A 14,467-nucleotide genomic window follows, 5' to 3' on the forward strand; every position below is an offset into this window, starting at 1 on the left:
GAAGAATGGGATTCCTCAAGTGAAAGAATGCTAATGGAAGAAGCTATAAATTCAAAAGATTGGCTAACTAAAATAAGAAGTGGACTATGCAGTAATGTAAATAAATGTGATAAAAGAAAGTTAAATAGGTAACTATGAAGAGCGCATGAATGTGGAACAGTGAAGAATGCCTCTGAAAGAGTTTAGCAAAAAAGCAATATCAGTGCTGTTGAAATGCTCTCTGAAAAATGCATTGGTTAAATATAAGATTCACTTGGACGTACAGAAGGTGGCAACTTGTTCTGGGCCTAGAAGAGTGAGGTAAATGTCAAGTGAGTCAATATCACGGAAAGTCAAAAGGACAACCCATAACCCTTTTGGAATGCTTTGGTAACATAATGTGAAGTTTTATTCATGTATGTCTTTCATTAAGAGACAAGAATGTCTTCAGGAAGACACAGATATGTGATCAGGGCTACACAAGATGTTTCACAGGTCTTGGGATGGAGTCTGGGAAATCAGTTGTGACCCATGGAAGCAAATGGTATCATTCAAAGAATGGAAAAACATCTACCAGTTGGGTTCTCTGTGTAATCATCATCATCATCATCATCATCATGGCTGGGCTTCGCGAACGAAGATTTGGAAAGGCTCTATCCACATTTGTTACAGGCACGTTGGTGACTTAAGAGGCCAATACGAGACAGACATATCCGATTGCAAAAGGCACAGCAGAAAGACTCTTTGGATGGTGTATTCTGCAATACACGGTTCTTTCTGTGTTGCCTTTTCTCCTCAAGAGTGATCCTGCGTGTGTTCTCAAAGGAGACAGCTGCGTTATAGATGGTGTGTCTCCAGGCCTCCCGATTGGAGGCCAGAGTAGACCAGTTATGGTGATCAATATGGCCAAGGCTGAGATGTTGTTTCAGGGAGTCCTTGTATCTTTTCTTCGGGGCTCCTCTCTTGCAGCAGCCAGTGGCAAGTTCAGCATAAAGCAAGATCTTAGGGAGGCAGTGGGTCCTTCATCCTGGAGACATGCCCTGCCCATCTCAGCTGTGTTCTCATCAACATGGCCTCAATACTTGTGACTGCTGCTTGTCCAAGAACAGATGTATTGGTCACATAATCTGACCAGTGGATGTTTAAGAATGAACGGAGGCAGCGTTGATGGAAGCACTCTAGGAGACGCAGGTGGTGGTGGTAGATGACCCATGATTCGGAACCGTACAATAATTGCATAGAAAAGGGGTAGAGATTATGGCCATATGTAGTCTCTCAAGACTTAAGTAAAAACAGAAGAAAGAAACTTTTTGCTGGGTTATGGAAAGGGGAATATTGTTTGAGATGTCAGGAGTCAAATTGTTCAGCAAATTTAATGTATTAACAGGATATAGATGGATTTTCTTGGATAGATGTCCTAAGTTTTGCATCTTCTCTCCATCATTTGGAAGTCGTACCTTTTGATCTGTATTTGGCATGGGATGAACTGAATGCAGTGGATGAGACAGTGGACAGTGTAGCAGGTACGTCAGACATACATCTCGATGATCCAATGAATATCAGACCACATCGAATGGAGTATTTGACATTCTAAGAGCCAGTAATTTTAAACTGAATAAAACCAAGTATTAATGTCTAACAGTGGAAATAGTATATGTGGGGGAAGACTGACCTCAGAGGAAAGTTCAGAAGGAAATTCTTATGTTGAGTCAAACAGTGAAGGAATACCGAACATGTTAAAACCCGGAGATAGGAAAAAACCTGTTGTGAGGGATACTGATTTATGTCAAGTGCTATCTAGCTCCAAAGGACATGCAACTATCAAAGACATCTCTTCCACAAGGTCAGTGCCTGAGCATGGGTGCCCAAAGAGAATTCAAAGGTTTTGACATTAACCAAGAAGCATTAATGTTTTGATTTACTGAAGGACATAAAAAGATGCACATAAAGGACAGTTATGAGGAATCCTACTGTGCTGTTATGGAACTGATGTTTTACCATTCTCGTTTGCATGAAGGACAGTGATAGCTAGAAGAGGTGGTGTATGCAACTGCTGAAAAGAGTATTTACATTACTACTTTTTGAAGAGTCACTGCACACATGGTTCTGTGGAAGAAAGAAATGTCACATGTATTTGTATTTATTTATTCCTTTGAGATGCTCTTTCTTCCTTGCAAGCCAAATAATAACAAAATTAATAATAACAAACCCAATAATAATAATAAAAATTAGCTTTATGTCTGCTTTCTGTTGAGTAATAATGAAAAGCCACATTCACTGCTCTCCTTTTGTATGTGAATTTATTGTGTGATTTTTAGCATATATATTGTAAAGGGGCTATATTGGAGTTTAAGCCTCCTCCTAGCAGTCTGCAGAGATTACTTCATACACAGGGGATGAAAACATGTTTTCTAGGTAAGTACAAGGTCAGAGATTAAGACATCTTTTGAATAAATAGGTCATTGTTTGGCCAGCTGACAATAAAAAGGAATATCAGCATTTCCAAAACACCTTTGCTTAAGAAAAGCTAGACTATAGTTGTCAGTTGTTCTCTGGAGAAATGTCAAAAATTGATGTCTTGGTATCAAATGTATAAACTTACAGACCTCAAGGAGGAGGACAGGTCTCTGAATGGAGAAAATATTTAAATAAGTCTTGCATGCGTTTGGGAGAAAGTAATTTTGGAGGTGGAATTCATCAAGGGCATGAATCTTAAATCTGGAAAGCTGCATGAAATGTCTTGAGAGTTTGTTTGATTTGGTAGTCTGCTATTTGAAGAAAATAGAACAAACACCTTGAAGCCAAATCAGAAATGTAAGTAAGCCCAAAGGTGTTTTACGTTTCATTTTCCCTGCCTTATAGTAACTGTTTGCTTAAACTTTGCATTCTAGACATACTAATTTATTTTTATTTTTGCCTTCATGCTGTAAAGAGGAAACTAAAGCTGGCTGGCAAACTGTGGGCTTTCCATTTTCTAGGCAGTTGTAGCAGTAAGCAGCAGCATGGATCTGCTCCTTCACTGCCATAACAAGATAGGTATCTCCACTAAATTCCTGTTTTCTTCTGCTTTAAGATGGTGGGTTGGCACTTATTGTTCAGGATGGTGGCTTTGGAGAAGCAATTTGCAGTGGCATCTGTGTGCTACTGATTGGATAATCACAGTATATTGATGTGGAATAGAATGTCTGGGGCGCACTGCCTCCTGGCAGTTGACACAGCTATGCATCCAGAACAGGGAATTCTTGAACGTAGCTGTGATCTCTGATCTTTGCTGTGAGATGCTGAGTCCCAAATTGTTCTGAACAACTTGTTACTTGAGTGTAGTCTATGTGTAGCGCAGGATTTGCTCAAAAAAGGGCATGCCTATGTCTGTGAAGAAAGATCCCAGAGTTAATTATTTTGCCTCCAGAGCTGTTGTACTGGCACGTGGAGAGCTACCTCCTGTAATCTTCCATGACTCATGGTTAAATACTCTAAATGGGAGAAAAGAACCCTTAAGGAACCCGTGATACTGGCAAACAGTTTTTTACTCTTCGTGAAATACAATGATTCACAGTTTAAAAAAAAAAAAAAAACAACCACCAGAGCACTTGCTCTGAATTTGTCAGGAGACACCAGGCAGCCAAGGAAGGAGTTGAGCACCTGCTTGTAAAATTGCTAAATGATAAGTGAGTCCTCCATGAACTAACTTGACACTCTGCCTCTTTTCTGAGTTATGGCACGGTCTTTTAGCAGTGGAAGTTCTGTTTCTTGAGGTTGTCTTCATGAAAGCTGGCAGTTATGGTACCAGATAGATAAAGCAAAATATAACAAAATGATTGAAGTAAGCCTGTATATCTGTAGAGTGAACTTGTTGTTGTTGATCATTGCTTGCTGTTAAGAGATTCCTTCCTAGAGGGAGCTTGGTCCTGCGTAGAACGATTTCTTGATTGAGCAGAGATTGTATCATTGGTACCTACATCTGTCTGAAACCTCACATTCCTGATGTACAACATTATGTAGGTCTGTGCTTCGTTTTCCAACCATATGAGTTCACACCACTTGAGCATTACTTTAAATTTGGTTTCAGAGGGGCTGCAGTTGAAATCTATTTGAATATGCCAAGTTTCATCAAGTATTGTGTCAAGCTTACAAATTCTGCATGATCTTAATGCATAACCATAAAGCAGGCCAGGTTTGTTGAAAATGGCCCTAAGTTTTAGCTTACCTTTTGATGAACTTGGCATGACAATTGTAGTTTGTAAGAAGATACAGCACTAAGGAACTTTGCAATGTTTAATCGTTAATGTTAAAATAAAGCCCTCACAGTAGTGTAGACTGGGGACATCCATGACTTGTCATTAAATGGTAGTTCATCTACTGACAGTTCAGTGTGTGAAGTATGCTGCCTTTTTCCTCTAAGGGCTCAGTGAAAAAACAACTCGGACTATGAAGTTTTCCCAAAGTTCAGAAACATTTCACCAGTGAATATGAAAGTTTTTAAAAACTATTTTTCCCAGCTGTATGAACCAGAGCTAGACATATAATTGATTTATTTTTTGGAGTGTTAAGCAAATATGTTTCCCATAAAGGGAGTTTTCTGGCAACAGAAATACTTTTGGAGCTACATTACAGTATTACTTGTTTGCGTCTGTATTCTTAAGACTAGCGTATACTGGGTTTTTTTTCAGCATGTCCTTATAGCTCCAAATGGAGTAATGTGCTTTAGCATACATTAAGCTGGAGGAAACAGTTAGTTAGGAAGGCATACTTCTGCTGGCCAGTTTTTTTCAGGTTAAGGAAAAGATTTGAAACTTGCAATGAAATCTTCTTTGAACTTAGAGAGGAACAAAATAATCTAGACCACTTTAAAGATCAGAACCTGCTTTCTCTTTATGCTTTTGCAATTCAGAGTTTGCTTCACTGATGTTATACATAATCTATCCCTAGTGTTTCACTTGTGTAATGAGAAGAATTGAAGACAACTCTCTTAAAGGAGATCCTACTTGGGGGAGTTAGGTCTTTTACAATAGGATTTTAAGCTATCATTTCCAGAATGTTGTAGCAGTGATGAAGTGTGAATGTGTGACATTATTCAATAGCTGCTGAAGTGTGCTGAGATAAATGTGTTATTGTAGGTTGCAATCTGCAGTCAGTAGGTGTGTGATTCTGAATGCCTTTATTAGAGTTAATGAGTAGTTTACAATGGGGAGATTAAAGGTCTGAAAGCAACTATTGTTTACTGATTACTCATTGAAGGAGAGACAGAATGCTATAGTATAATCAAGCAAATAGCATTGTAGGCAGCTGCAGATTTGGTTTAGAGGCAGCAGTCAGTATTTGTGATCTGATATGTGTGATCTGTCTGGGTACTATCCAGCCAGGTTTTGGCGGTGCTACGCTCTGCTGTGGTGTGCAGTGGGAGCTTCCAAGCTCTCCATGTGACTTCAGCCATCTGTGAGTCAGTATGTTTTTCTTCTGTGCTACAATAAAAATCTTCAGTTAAAGAATAGGGTGGATGTTCTTAAGGGCAGGCAGGCAAATTACATTTCTTGGCATCGCCCACTGCAAGTCAAAGCTCTTAGAGTATTAATGTTTGATGATAAGTAACATTAAGGTAGAGTAGTTGTGAAGAAGGTAAAAATAGACTTCAGAAAGGGAGAGGTTTTATTTCAGGTCTCCCTCTAAATTAAACAGAAGAACAACTTCCCCTTACAATGTACAGCTACATCATTCTACTCCTTTCTTTCTCACTGCTATGACATAGCTGCAGAGGCTTAACTTAAAGCAGACTTGTTAAGCGAGTAAGGAAGCGTAAGGGGACATGACCTCCTTATGGTAAATTACATCTGTCCACTCCTTCTTGCAGGATTTCCAACTGCATGAAATTTGCTTTACTGTCGTGTTCTGTACTGAGATTGTTTTTACAAGTGTATTGTAGAGCAGTTATTGAGTTAGTTGCACTTAGACAAAAATTCTTCTGTGTCCCTATTCAAAGTATTGTTGTGGAAAATTAGTGGTTTCTTTTGGTTCTCTCAGTTAGGAACTGGAATTGTAAATCATTCATCTTAGAGAATCTGCTCTGATTTCTTTTAGGGAATACAATAAGAGAAGGAAAGAAGGTACCATAAATTCATGCCACTTCTTCTTCCCAAATGTTGTCCTTTTGGTCTATTCCCTAATGGACCAACACTGATCTTTTATATAGATTGTGTGCTCATACTCAGATCTTTGTTCGATGTAAATTGTGGTATCTTCATTGGCTTCAGCAGAGCTGAGCTGTTTTACACTGAGTCTTAATACAGGATGTAGTACACTGACATATTTCTGTACAACATTGTAAGTTATGTCAAGTTCTGCAGCTTCTTTTAGTGAGTGTTAATGGTTAAGTATTTGTATGATTAAAATTGGAATGTCATATTTGGATGGGTGATATGTGTGTTTAAGTGATGGGTCTACATTTTGGCAGTGTTTGTCAGAGATATTTTTTTGATGGCTTAATCTTTTGCTCGTACAACTGATTCCTCTGTTTATTTTCTTTAAGTCTGAGTCTCTTCTCCCTCTGTGTTTCACTGTCCGTTTTCCTACATTCCCATTCTTTTGTGATTTCCCTATCTTTGTCTGGTCTTGACAGGATTCCTGTTAGTCCTATTACTGAGGACAAGATGAGGGAGATATCTTTGATAACTTTATTTTAACATTATGAGGTCCAAGTGACAGAGAAGGTGATATGTAATTAAATAATGAATTCTTCAGGGCATGTTTAGAGGAAGTATGATCATTCATTTCCAGGATTCTTAGACGAAAGAATTGATAGATTTTTATGTATGATTTCATTGTTTTTACTTGGCAAAATATGTAAACTTATGCACCAACCAACAAACAAATAAAATAGATTAGTAAATGCCGAGATAGGAAATCAGCTCATCTTAAAAATTCAAGAAAGGAAACACAAAATATGAAGGACTCTTATCTTCTAATGAGTACACTGTGTTAATCTTATCCTGAAAAGTCCTGAAGAACAGTTCACTGTCATATGATGCTGTAGTAATGTGTTCCGTCTAGTGTCATGCATTGTCTTTTTACTGCCCTTCTTCTTCCCAAGGGACAGTGAATGCCATTAGAGGAAACCTTTTGCTTTTCCTGGTGCATGGCAAGAGCAAAGCCCAAGTCAGCATTGCGGCTTTGGAGGAGAGCCCAACTCGACTTTGGGATTCTCAAGCTTCTGTTTGGATTTGGGAACACAGTGAATTTCTCTAACATGCCAGCGAAGGTATATGGATGGCCTCTGGGAAAGCAATACACCTTCTTTCTAATTCACCAGATTTTCCTTTAAATAAATTTTAAAAAGTACTTAGAATGAATAAAAGGTTTCTTCTAGCAAAGAACGACTCCTCCTTTTTAGGAGAACCTGCATTTTTGCTTAGTTCAGGATGCTCATGAAAATACAGGTCAATCTCTGTTTGAGTTTTTCTGGGACTAGGCTTATCTTCTGAAAAATCTGGAATCCTATAAATCAGACATATTTTTCTGTCCCCAATGTCAGAAGAATTGCAGTTTCCACCGATTTCTTCTTCCTAGACTGCATGATTTGCACTGTGAAATTCCTTCTTGCTGCAGAAGAGGTAACAATGCATTATTTGTGAACATTTTAATTTCCGGTCTGTGGGATGTCACTGGTTATTCATAGATCTCACATGGTGATAATACAAAGGACCGGCTTACATACCCACATCCTTTTGGGGTTCAGGCAGATACTAATGCTATGTGAGTGGACTCAGTGCTTTGGTCTAATATGGCAGTTTGTCTTCTCTTATTTTCTGCTTTTCTGTGTAACATCATGAAGTACAGCCCCTCTTTCCTCAGTTTTGCCATTACCACACCATGTAGAAAGAACTGAAATTACTTTGTGTCAGGGAGAAAATAAGTTTAGCAAGTGATTAAGTTAACAACATGGGAGAAAAGACTAGGGCAGTTTGATTCTCCCTCAATGTAAGTGAGGATAACTCCACTACTACTATTGAAGTTGGCCCCTTTGCTGTTGTCAAAAGGGACATGTGTCTTGGAGAACAGTGACACTGTAATGCAGCTTTATTTGGCTTGCAGGTTGATTTCCTTTCTTCATTTCCCCTGTGTAAAACTAAGCTTTTCCCTTCCAGCAGTGCCCCACAAAGTACCATTTAAATGATGGGGAAGATTTTAAGGACCCCTTTTGCTTTGCATATGGTCTGAGTAGGACTTACTTCTAATTGCAGTAGGTCAGCAATCACTACTGACTTTCATACATCAGTGCATGATCTCTGAACACTCAAAGCCCTGGAAGGGTCCACTTACATACTTTTTTCTGTCTTGCTTTTTCAACAGTTACATCGCAAATCAAGAAAACTTAAAAAGTATCAATGACAATGAGGTTGGATACTATGTTGGACTTAAAAATCTGTGAGTAGGGGATACTTATCTTATAAAGCTATCTTTTTTTTCTATTTCTTTCATAGAAGCATATGGAGACATTATCAAAGTGTAGACCTCACTTTTTGTGTTAGTGAGAAAAATTGTAAATCTTGCAGTTGAGCCTTGTTGAAATTTCACCCAGACTCTTATTTTAACCCTTATTATCATTATGCTTTCCATTATATTTTAAATGAAACATAAATATTACAACAGTTTTATTTGTTTTCCCAGGACTGTGGTGGATTCAGGCTTAAGATTCGTGTCCCGTCAGGCATTTGTGAAAAATGTGAACCTACAATACATGTGAGTAAGAATAATGTCTGTCTTCTAAGTTAAAACTGTCTAACTCATGTTAATTTATTGATTGTTAATTTATTTCTGTCTTTTACCATTTCCTTAATAAAAAAATACTTTAATAATAAGTCAGACTTACAATGTTCTTCTGTCATTAATTGACTTTAAATAAGGTATGCCTGGTAAGGAACTGGCAGATCATAAGAACACAATGTGGGATGGTAAAAAGACCATGTATTTCATTATCCGGTCTTTTACAACAGACTTTGGCTGTATCTTTTGTGGTAAGCAGTGTAGCACAAAGAATGCCTCTCTTGAGCATATGATGTTCCCACTGTGCATCACACTCAGTGACATGGGTTTGACTAGCTGTAGTCTGATTTGATGGGCGGAACATGTTTTCACAAAATTATGGTATATGCCAAGTTGGAAGAGACCTATAAGGATCACTGAGTCCAACTGCTGGCCATGCACCCATTCCCAAGAGCAGCTGCAGTGCATTAGGTGCATACATGAAACACATCTACTATAATTTGACCAGTACACATGCCCAGAGACTGTGACATGACTGTGAACTGAAGTCCTGGGAGTGACCGGAAGACTTACTTTGAAAGCTCACACGCTAAACTAATGCACCCAAAGCAAAGCATAGGAATGAAGTTGCTTTCACACCCAAATGCAATTTGTAGATCATGGACTTCAGAATTGATGCCTGTGCAGCTTTTTGACTGTGTTTTTCTAGATTTCTTATGCTTTAGATTTAGCAAAGGCTGAACTGATTGAAGTTCTCTTTTTAGTATGACTTTTTTGCTTTTATCCTAATGAGATCGGGAAGACATTTTACCAAACCTTGAGTTTGTAAGATATTTCTTAGTAATAGGGAAGAACTGCTGAACAGAGAACAAGGTTGATTGTTTTGATTATGAGATGAAATCACTTTCTGAGCTCTGTTTTCCAAAGAATGGCAATTAGTTCATGTAAGGAAGTGGACATGGATCTTCATTTCTGCCTAAACATTAAGTGCTGTCCTTAATGTGGAACAGTCACTGGAGGAGTGTGAACCAGATCTTCTGAGCCTGTGAGACTTACATATTACTTCAGATAGTCTTTTATAAAACAGGTAATCAGTTAGTACCTGTAGTGGGTTTGTGTAGCTAAATAACATTTTTTTTTCTGGGAGGAAACTAGGATAAGTCACCTGACTCGAACAGGAAGATATTCCATACCATGTTACGTCAGCTAAAACATAAAAAGAGGAGGAAGAGGTAGCTCGCTCTCTTCTCTTCTGGGGTAGCTGTGTGGAGCGGTCGGGCAGTTCCATCAGGAGAGGAGATCATTGGTTGTGGGGAAGTATCTTTATTTTTAGTTCTTCTCTGTATGCATATTGCTTATAGTGTTTTCTATCTTTGTGTAAATATAAATAATCTTTCTTAGCAGCTTCGATCTAGTAGTTTTTCCCTTCCCTCTTTTCCCCCCTCCCTCCATTCCCTCCGGAGGGACTCAGGCACAGGCCCAGTGGATATGTGGTTGTTCAGCCAAAGTAAACAATAACAGTACCATAAGGGAATAATCTTCTGTAGTAAATTTGTGTGTTTACCTGTGTAAAAATTGCTCAGTGAATTATGGTTATAAAATATGAAATTCCATTTGCACTGGCTGTGGAAATACACAATACCAGTAGAATACACAATAGGAACGTACCATCTAAGAGACACATTTGCAGAGAAAGACTTAGTGACTCTGCTGGGACAGAATCTCAGAACAAAGCAAATCCAAGTCTGGAATCAAAAGGAATTTTGTGTTACATTTTTGCCTCTTTTTCCCATTACTTTAGTGGCTGGAAAGGAATCTGTCAAAATACTATATAGTGATTAGGACACTGAATCTACTCATCTTGCAGGATACTACAGAGAAAAGCAACAGAGCTATAAGGAGCTTATAAGGCAAATAATGTAAGGAGACTTAGAGCCTGAGTCTGTTCAGTGCAATAAAGAGAAGACTGAAAAGGAACATCACTGCAATAGGACAAGGAATAATGTTTTTGAAACTGAAAGAGGGTTGATTTAGATTAGGTATAAGAAAGAAGTTTTTTACAATGAGGGTGGTGAAACACTGACACAGGTTGCCATAGAGGTGGTGGACGCCTCAGTCTTGGAAACATTCAAGGTTGGATAGGGCTCTGAGCAACCTGGTCTATTTGATGTTGTCCCTGCTTGTTCCTGTGGGATTGGACTACATGACTTTTAAAGGTCTCTTCCAACCCAAATTATTCTATGATTCTGTGGCTTCTATGATCATCTTTGCTTTAAAAGAAGAGTGATTATGATGAGGAAAGCAATCGATTCTCTCCACGACTATGAGTGCAGAGTGAGAAATAATGAGTTTAGTTTGGAGCAAGGTAGACAGATATTTGGAAGACCTTCCCAGCTGTCTGGGCAAATAGGCACTGCAAAAGGTGAGAAAATTGATGGGATACTCTTGAGAGGCTTTTTTAACCTGTTGCTTTAAGAAAATGGATTTCATGCAGTCATAAAGTGTCTCTGGCCCCAGTGGTTGCTTCTAATCAAAACTTGAACAGGTAAACACATTTTCAGAAATCTGACCATTTAAGCAGAAGAGGGACACCCTATTAAAGTTACCATTTAAGGAAAAAGTATCATTGTGTATATATGACCTGCTAGGCTTTACAGAACCCACTTGGATGAGATGCCCTTAAAATACTTCAGCCATAGGAAGAGCTTCAAATGGAACATGCAGTCAAATGGGAAATGGATATCTGTTGGTAAGCAGGCTTTGCTAGAGCTGAAGTTCATGAAGCTCCTTGTTAGAAACAATTTAGACTGACTTGACATCTGTTCAGTTGATGGACATGGATGCTTGATTCAGAATACTTACATTATGTACCCTAAGCTTATCCAGTATCGTACTGTGTTTTCTTTTGGTGGGGATTTAGTAATGTTACCAGAGACAGGATAAACCCAGATAAGATGGAAAATATTAAGTGTCACCCGCTGCTCTAGATGCATAGAACAAAGCAGTAAGTATGGAGGTATTTTTTACCGAGGCTCATCTGTTATCCCTGCAAAATGCATTTGTTTGTTTTATCTGGAAAGTCTTTATGTGCATCAAAATGTTTCTGAAACCCCCAGTGAATCATGGTTTGTTGTCATCAGCAATAACAATCCTGTTGACTGCACTAGGAATGAGATATAGCTCCTGTTATGTTTGGGACAGTGGAAACTATTAAGAGCTGAAATAATTTCACTTTTCAAGAGTAAATTCTGAGTACAGGTCTTTGAAAAGTCTTACATTTTATTTTGAAACAAATTTGTTACTATCCCAATGAAAGCTCCAAACACTTTTCTGGAAGACTGATGTAACTGTATAAGCTTTAATTTTACTATGATACTATTACAACTTTCTTTTTCTTCTATGAAAAATCTTTTAATGCAGTTAAAGGGCTCTTATTATATGAAAATAGTATTTATTTTATGAATCATACAACAATATCAGTTTAAAATAAACTTGTTAACACACATTTCTTTAAGCCCTTTTTGGTCCTTACCTTATTTTCTTGGTGAAACTTATGTAGCCCAAGTATCTTCCTAGCGTTATGTATGATGGAAAGATTTGTGTAATAACATAAACAACAGGAAAATAAATACCCTAATGGACACTACTTAAGTGTAATTAATAGCTTTGCTCATCTAATTCTGGTGTTTTCATTGACCTTAGACTCAAATTAGCCAATAGTTGCATTTTAGTAGTGCTGTAGTTTATAAACTTGTCTGCTGCTAACAGTAATTTGTTGGAAATGTGTAATACATATGCATGGTATATTGTCAGTGTCTTTAAATATTAAAACACATTTTACAGGGAGCTGAGATTTCCAAAAACTTTAAAAAATAGCTGTTGCTACGTGCCAGGCTGCATCTAACTGTGTTGCTGAATCATAGATTTGTGAGTGTAATATATATACAGCTCTAGGTATTAAGATGAGTTTGTATCTCAACACTGTTCAGGTTTAGGCAAGACAGCCAAATGAAACAATTTGAGATGTACCTTACTGCACATAGGGCTGGTTCATAGGCAGAACAGGCAGTTGCCTGTGCAGGAAGACTGAGTGTAGCAAAATGGCCTTTTCTTCACCTCTTTCCCCCAGTTCTCCTTAGATCTATTCCCTCTCCTTCTTTCTTGCTTCCCCTTGCCAGAAGCAGTTTAGGTGGTAGAACTATGCCCATGTTGCAAGCTCTGTGAATTTTTATGCAGCTTCCTGGTCTGCTTTTGGTCTCCTCAGATTGCCACAGGTTTGCTTTTAGTTGAATTAGGGCTAGGAAGTTTAAAGTGAGCTTGATATTTGCATGTAAAATACAGGCATGCTTTTAACTGAATTTGGGTCCTGTCTGTGGGTAAAGCTTTGGAGCCAGGCTCTGTACCCTTGACTTTTTTTTCCCCCCATAATTAAAAAAGTCTTTAGAACCCCAGATGGATCTTCTCTGGGCTGCTCACCATGATCTTTTTATGTATAGTTAAATTGGGGAATTAATTCTTATTCTCTTTTCATGAAAGTGGAAGTGTGGTCCTTAACATCTTCAAAAGAAGCCTGGCAGTGATTTTTTTCACTTAACATGAATTAAAGAGACTGCAGCAGGCATCCCTGTAGTCAATATAGAGTGCTCACTTTATGAAAAAATATAATTTAAATTTACTGTCCAAGTATTGTTTAAGGTGATAAATTCATAACAGTGGTCTGCAAGTAAAGCCCACTGTATATATCTGGTTGTCTTTAGGAAAAGATAGTTGCTGTGCAGGTAAGAGATGCAGGTGTACACCTTGTTTGATAGTACCACAGGGCCATCTGCATGTGCTGCTTGTCAATGTCAAAACTGGAAGGATTCTCTTGCATGGTGAGTGTAGAGTTTCCTATGGAGGGAGGGCGTTTGATGTGCTTCCACACAGGAGGCAAAAGCCCAAGCTGACAGGAGGATCAAACTTCCTTTATTCAACCTCCCAACACAGAGCATATACATACTAGGAAAAAAAACTGACAATTTTTGTTTAAACATGACTTCTGTTCTATATGCAAATTGTACTTTAATGTTGCTATATCCAATCAGGGTCCACGAAGCATTTCCACCAGCATCTGCCATAGGCAATCTAGTTCCTCTGACTAATGAAATAATACCTCATTTGTTTCGTTCTCACACGTAAGGACCAGTCAGTTTGTAAACTTCAGGGTGTTGTTTGCCAGAAGGAATATGTGATGAAATGTAGTAAATCTCTTAAAATAATCTCTTAAAGATTCTCTTATAAACATTTGTAGAGAATCCAACTTGTAATTTCTGTGAAAGTTATCTTGTACTCAGAGATCAAGGACTGAAAGTTGGGAAGTAAACACTGTGTTCTTTAGTCAGGTAAAAAAAATAATAATTAATCCCAAGTTTTAAATGCAATGCAACTTTTAAGTGTGGAGCCTTTACGGCGCCTTTATAATACCACATAAAACTCATGGTATTTTGGCTCATAACTCTGATTTGTACTTTACTGCTGGCAGTTACACAGTTTACTGCTGTTGCTATCTCTAATTCGTAGACCGATAAGACACTAGAAAAACTAGCATTATTTTGCTTTGGGGTAGAGAAAGCAATTTTGTAAGCCTATGAGAGGAAGAGTATTTCTGGTTCAGATCAGCATTTCTTTGCGGAATAGTAGAGGACCTTTCACTAAATTACCACTGGAAACCGTAAATGCTTAATTGACATAA

General features: G+C 38.1%; 1 protein-coding gene across 16 annotated transcripts in view; it reads left to right on the top strand.

Annotated features, from left to right (window-relative positions):
- The window catches only part of NTRK2 (neurotrophic receptor tyrosine kinase 2), a 203,686-nt gene that overhangs the window by 11,419 nt on the left and 177,800 nt on the right, over window positions 1-14,467 (top strand). For 15 of the 16 annotated variants that reach the window (XM_064643024.1, XM_064643023.1, XM_064643026.1 and 12 more), the window contains exons 2-3: window positions 8,323-8,397; window positions 8,641-8,712. In XM_064643024.1, coding sequence (XP_064499094.1) covers window positions 8,323-8,397; window positions 8,641-8,712 — 147 coding nt within the window. The remainder of the gene's footprint in view (window positions 1-8,322; window positions 8,398-8,640; window positions 8,713-14,467) is intronic. The other variant, XM_064643025.1, reaches the window with a different exon arrangement.

The sequence above is a fragment of the Pseudopipra pipra genome, chromosome Z, assembly GCF_036250125.1.
Source record: "Pseudopipra pipra isolate bDixPip1 chromosome Z, bDixPip1.hap1, whole genome shotgun sequence".
NCBI lineage: Eukaryota > Metazoa > Chordata > Aves > Passeriformes > Pipridae > Pseudopipra > Pseudopipra pipra.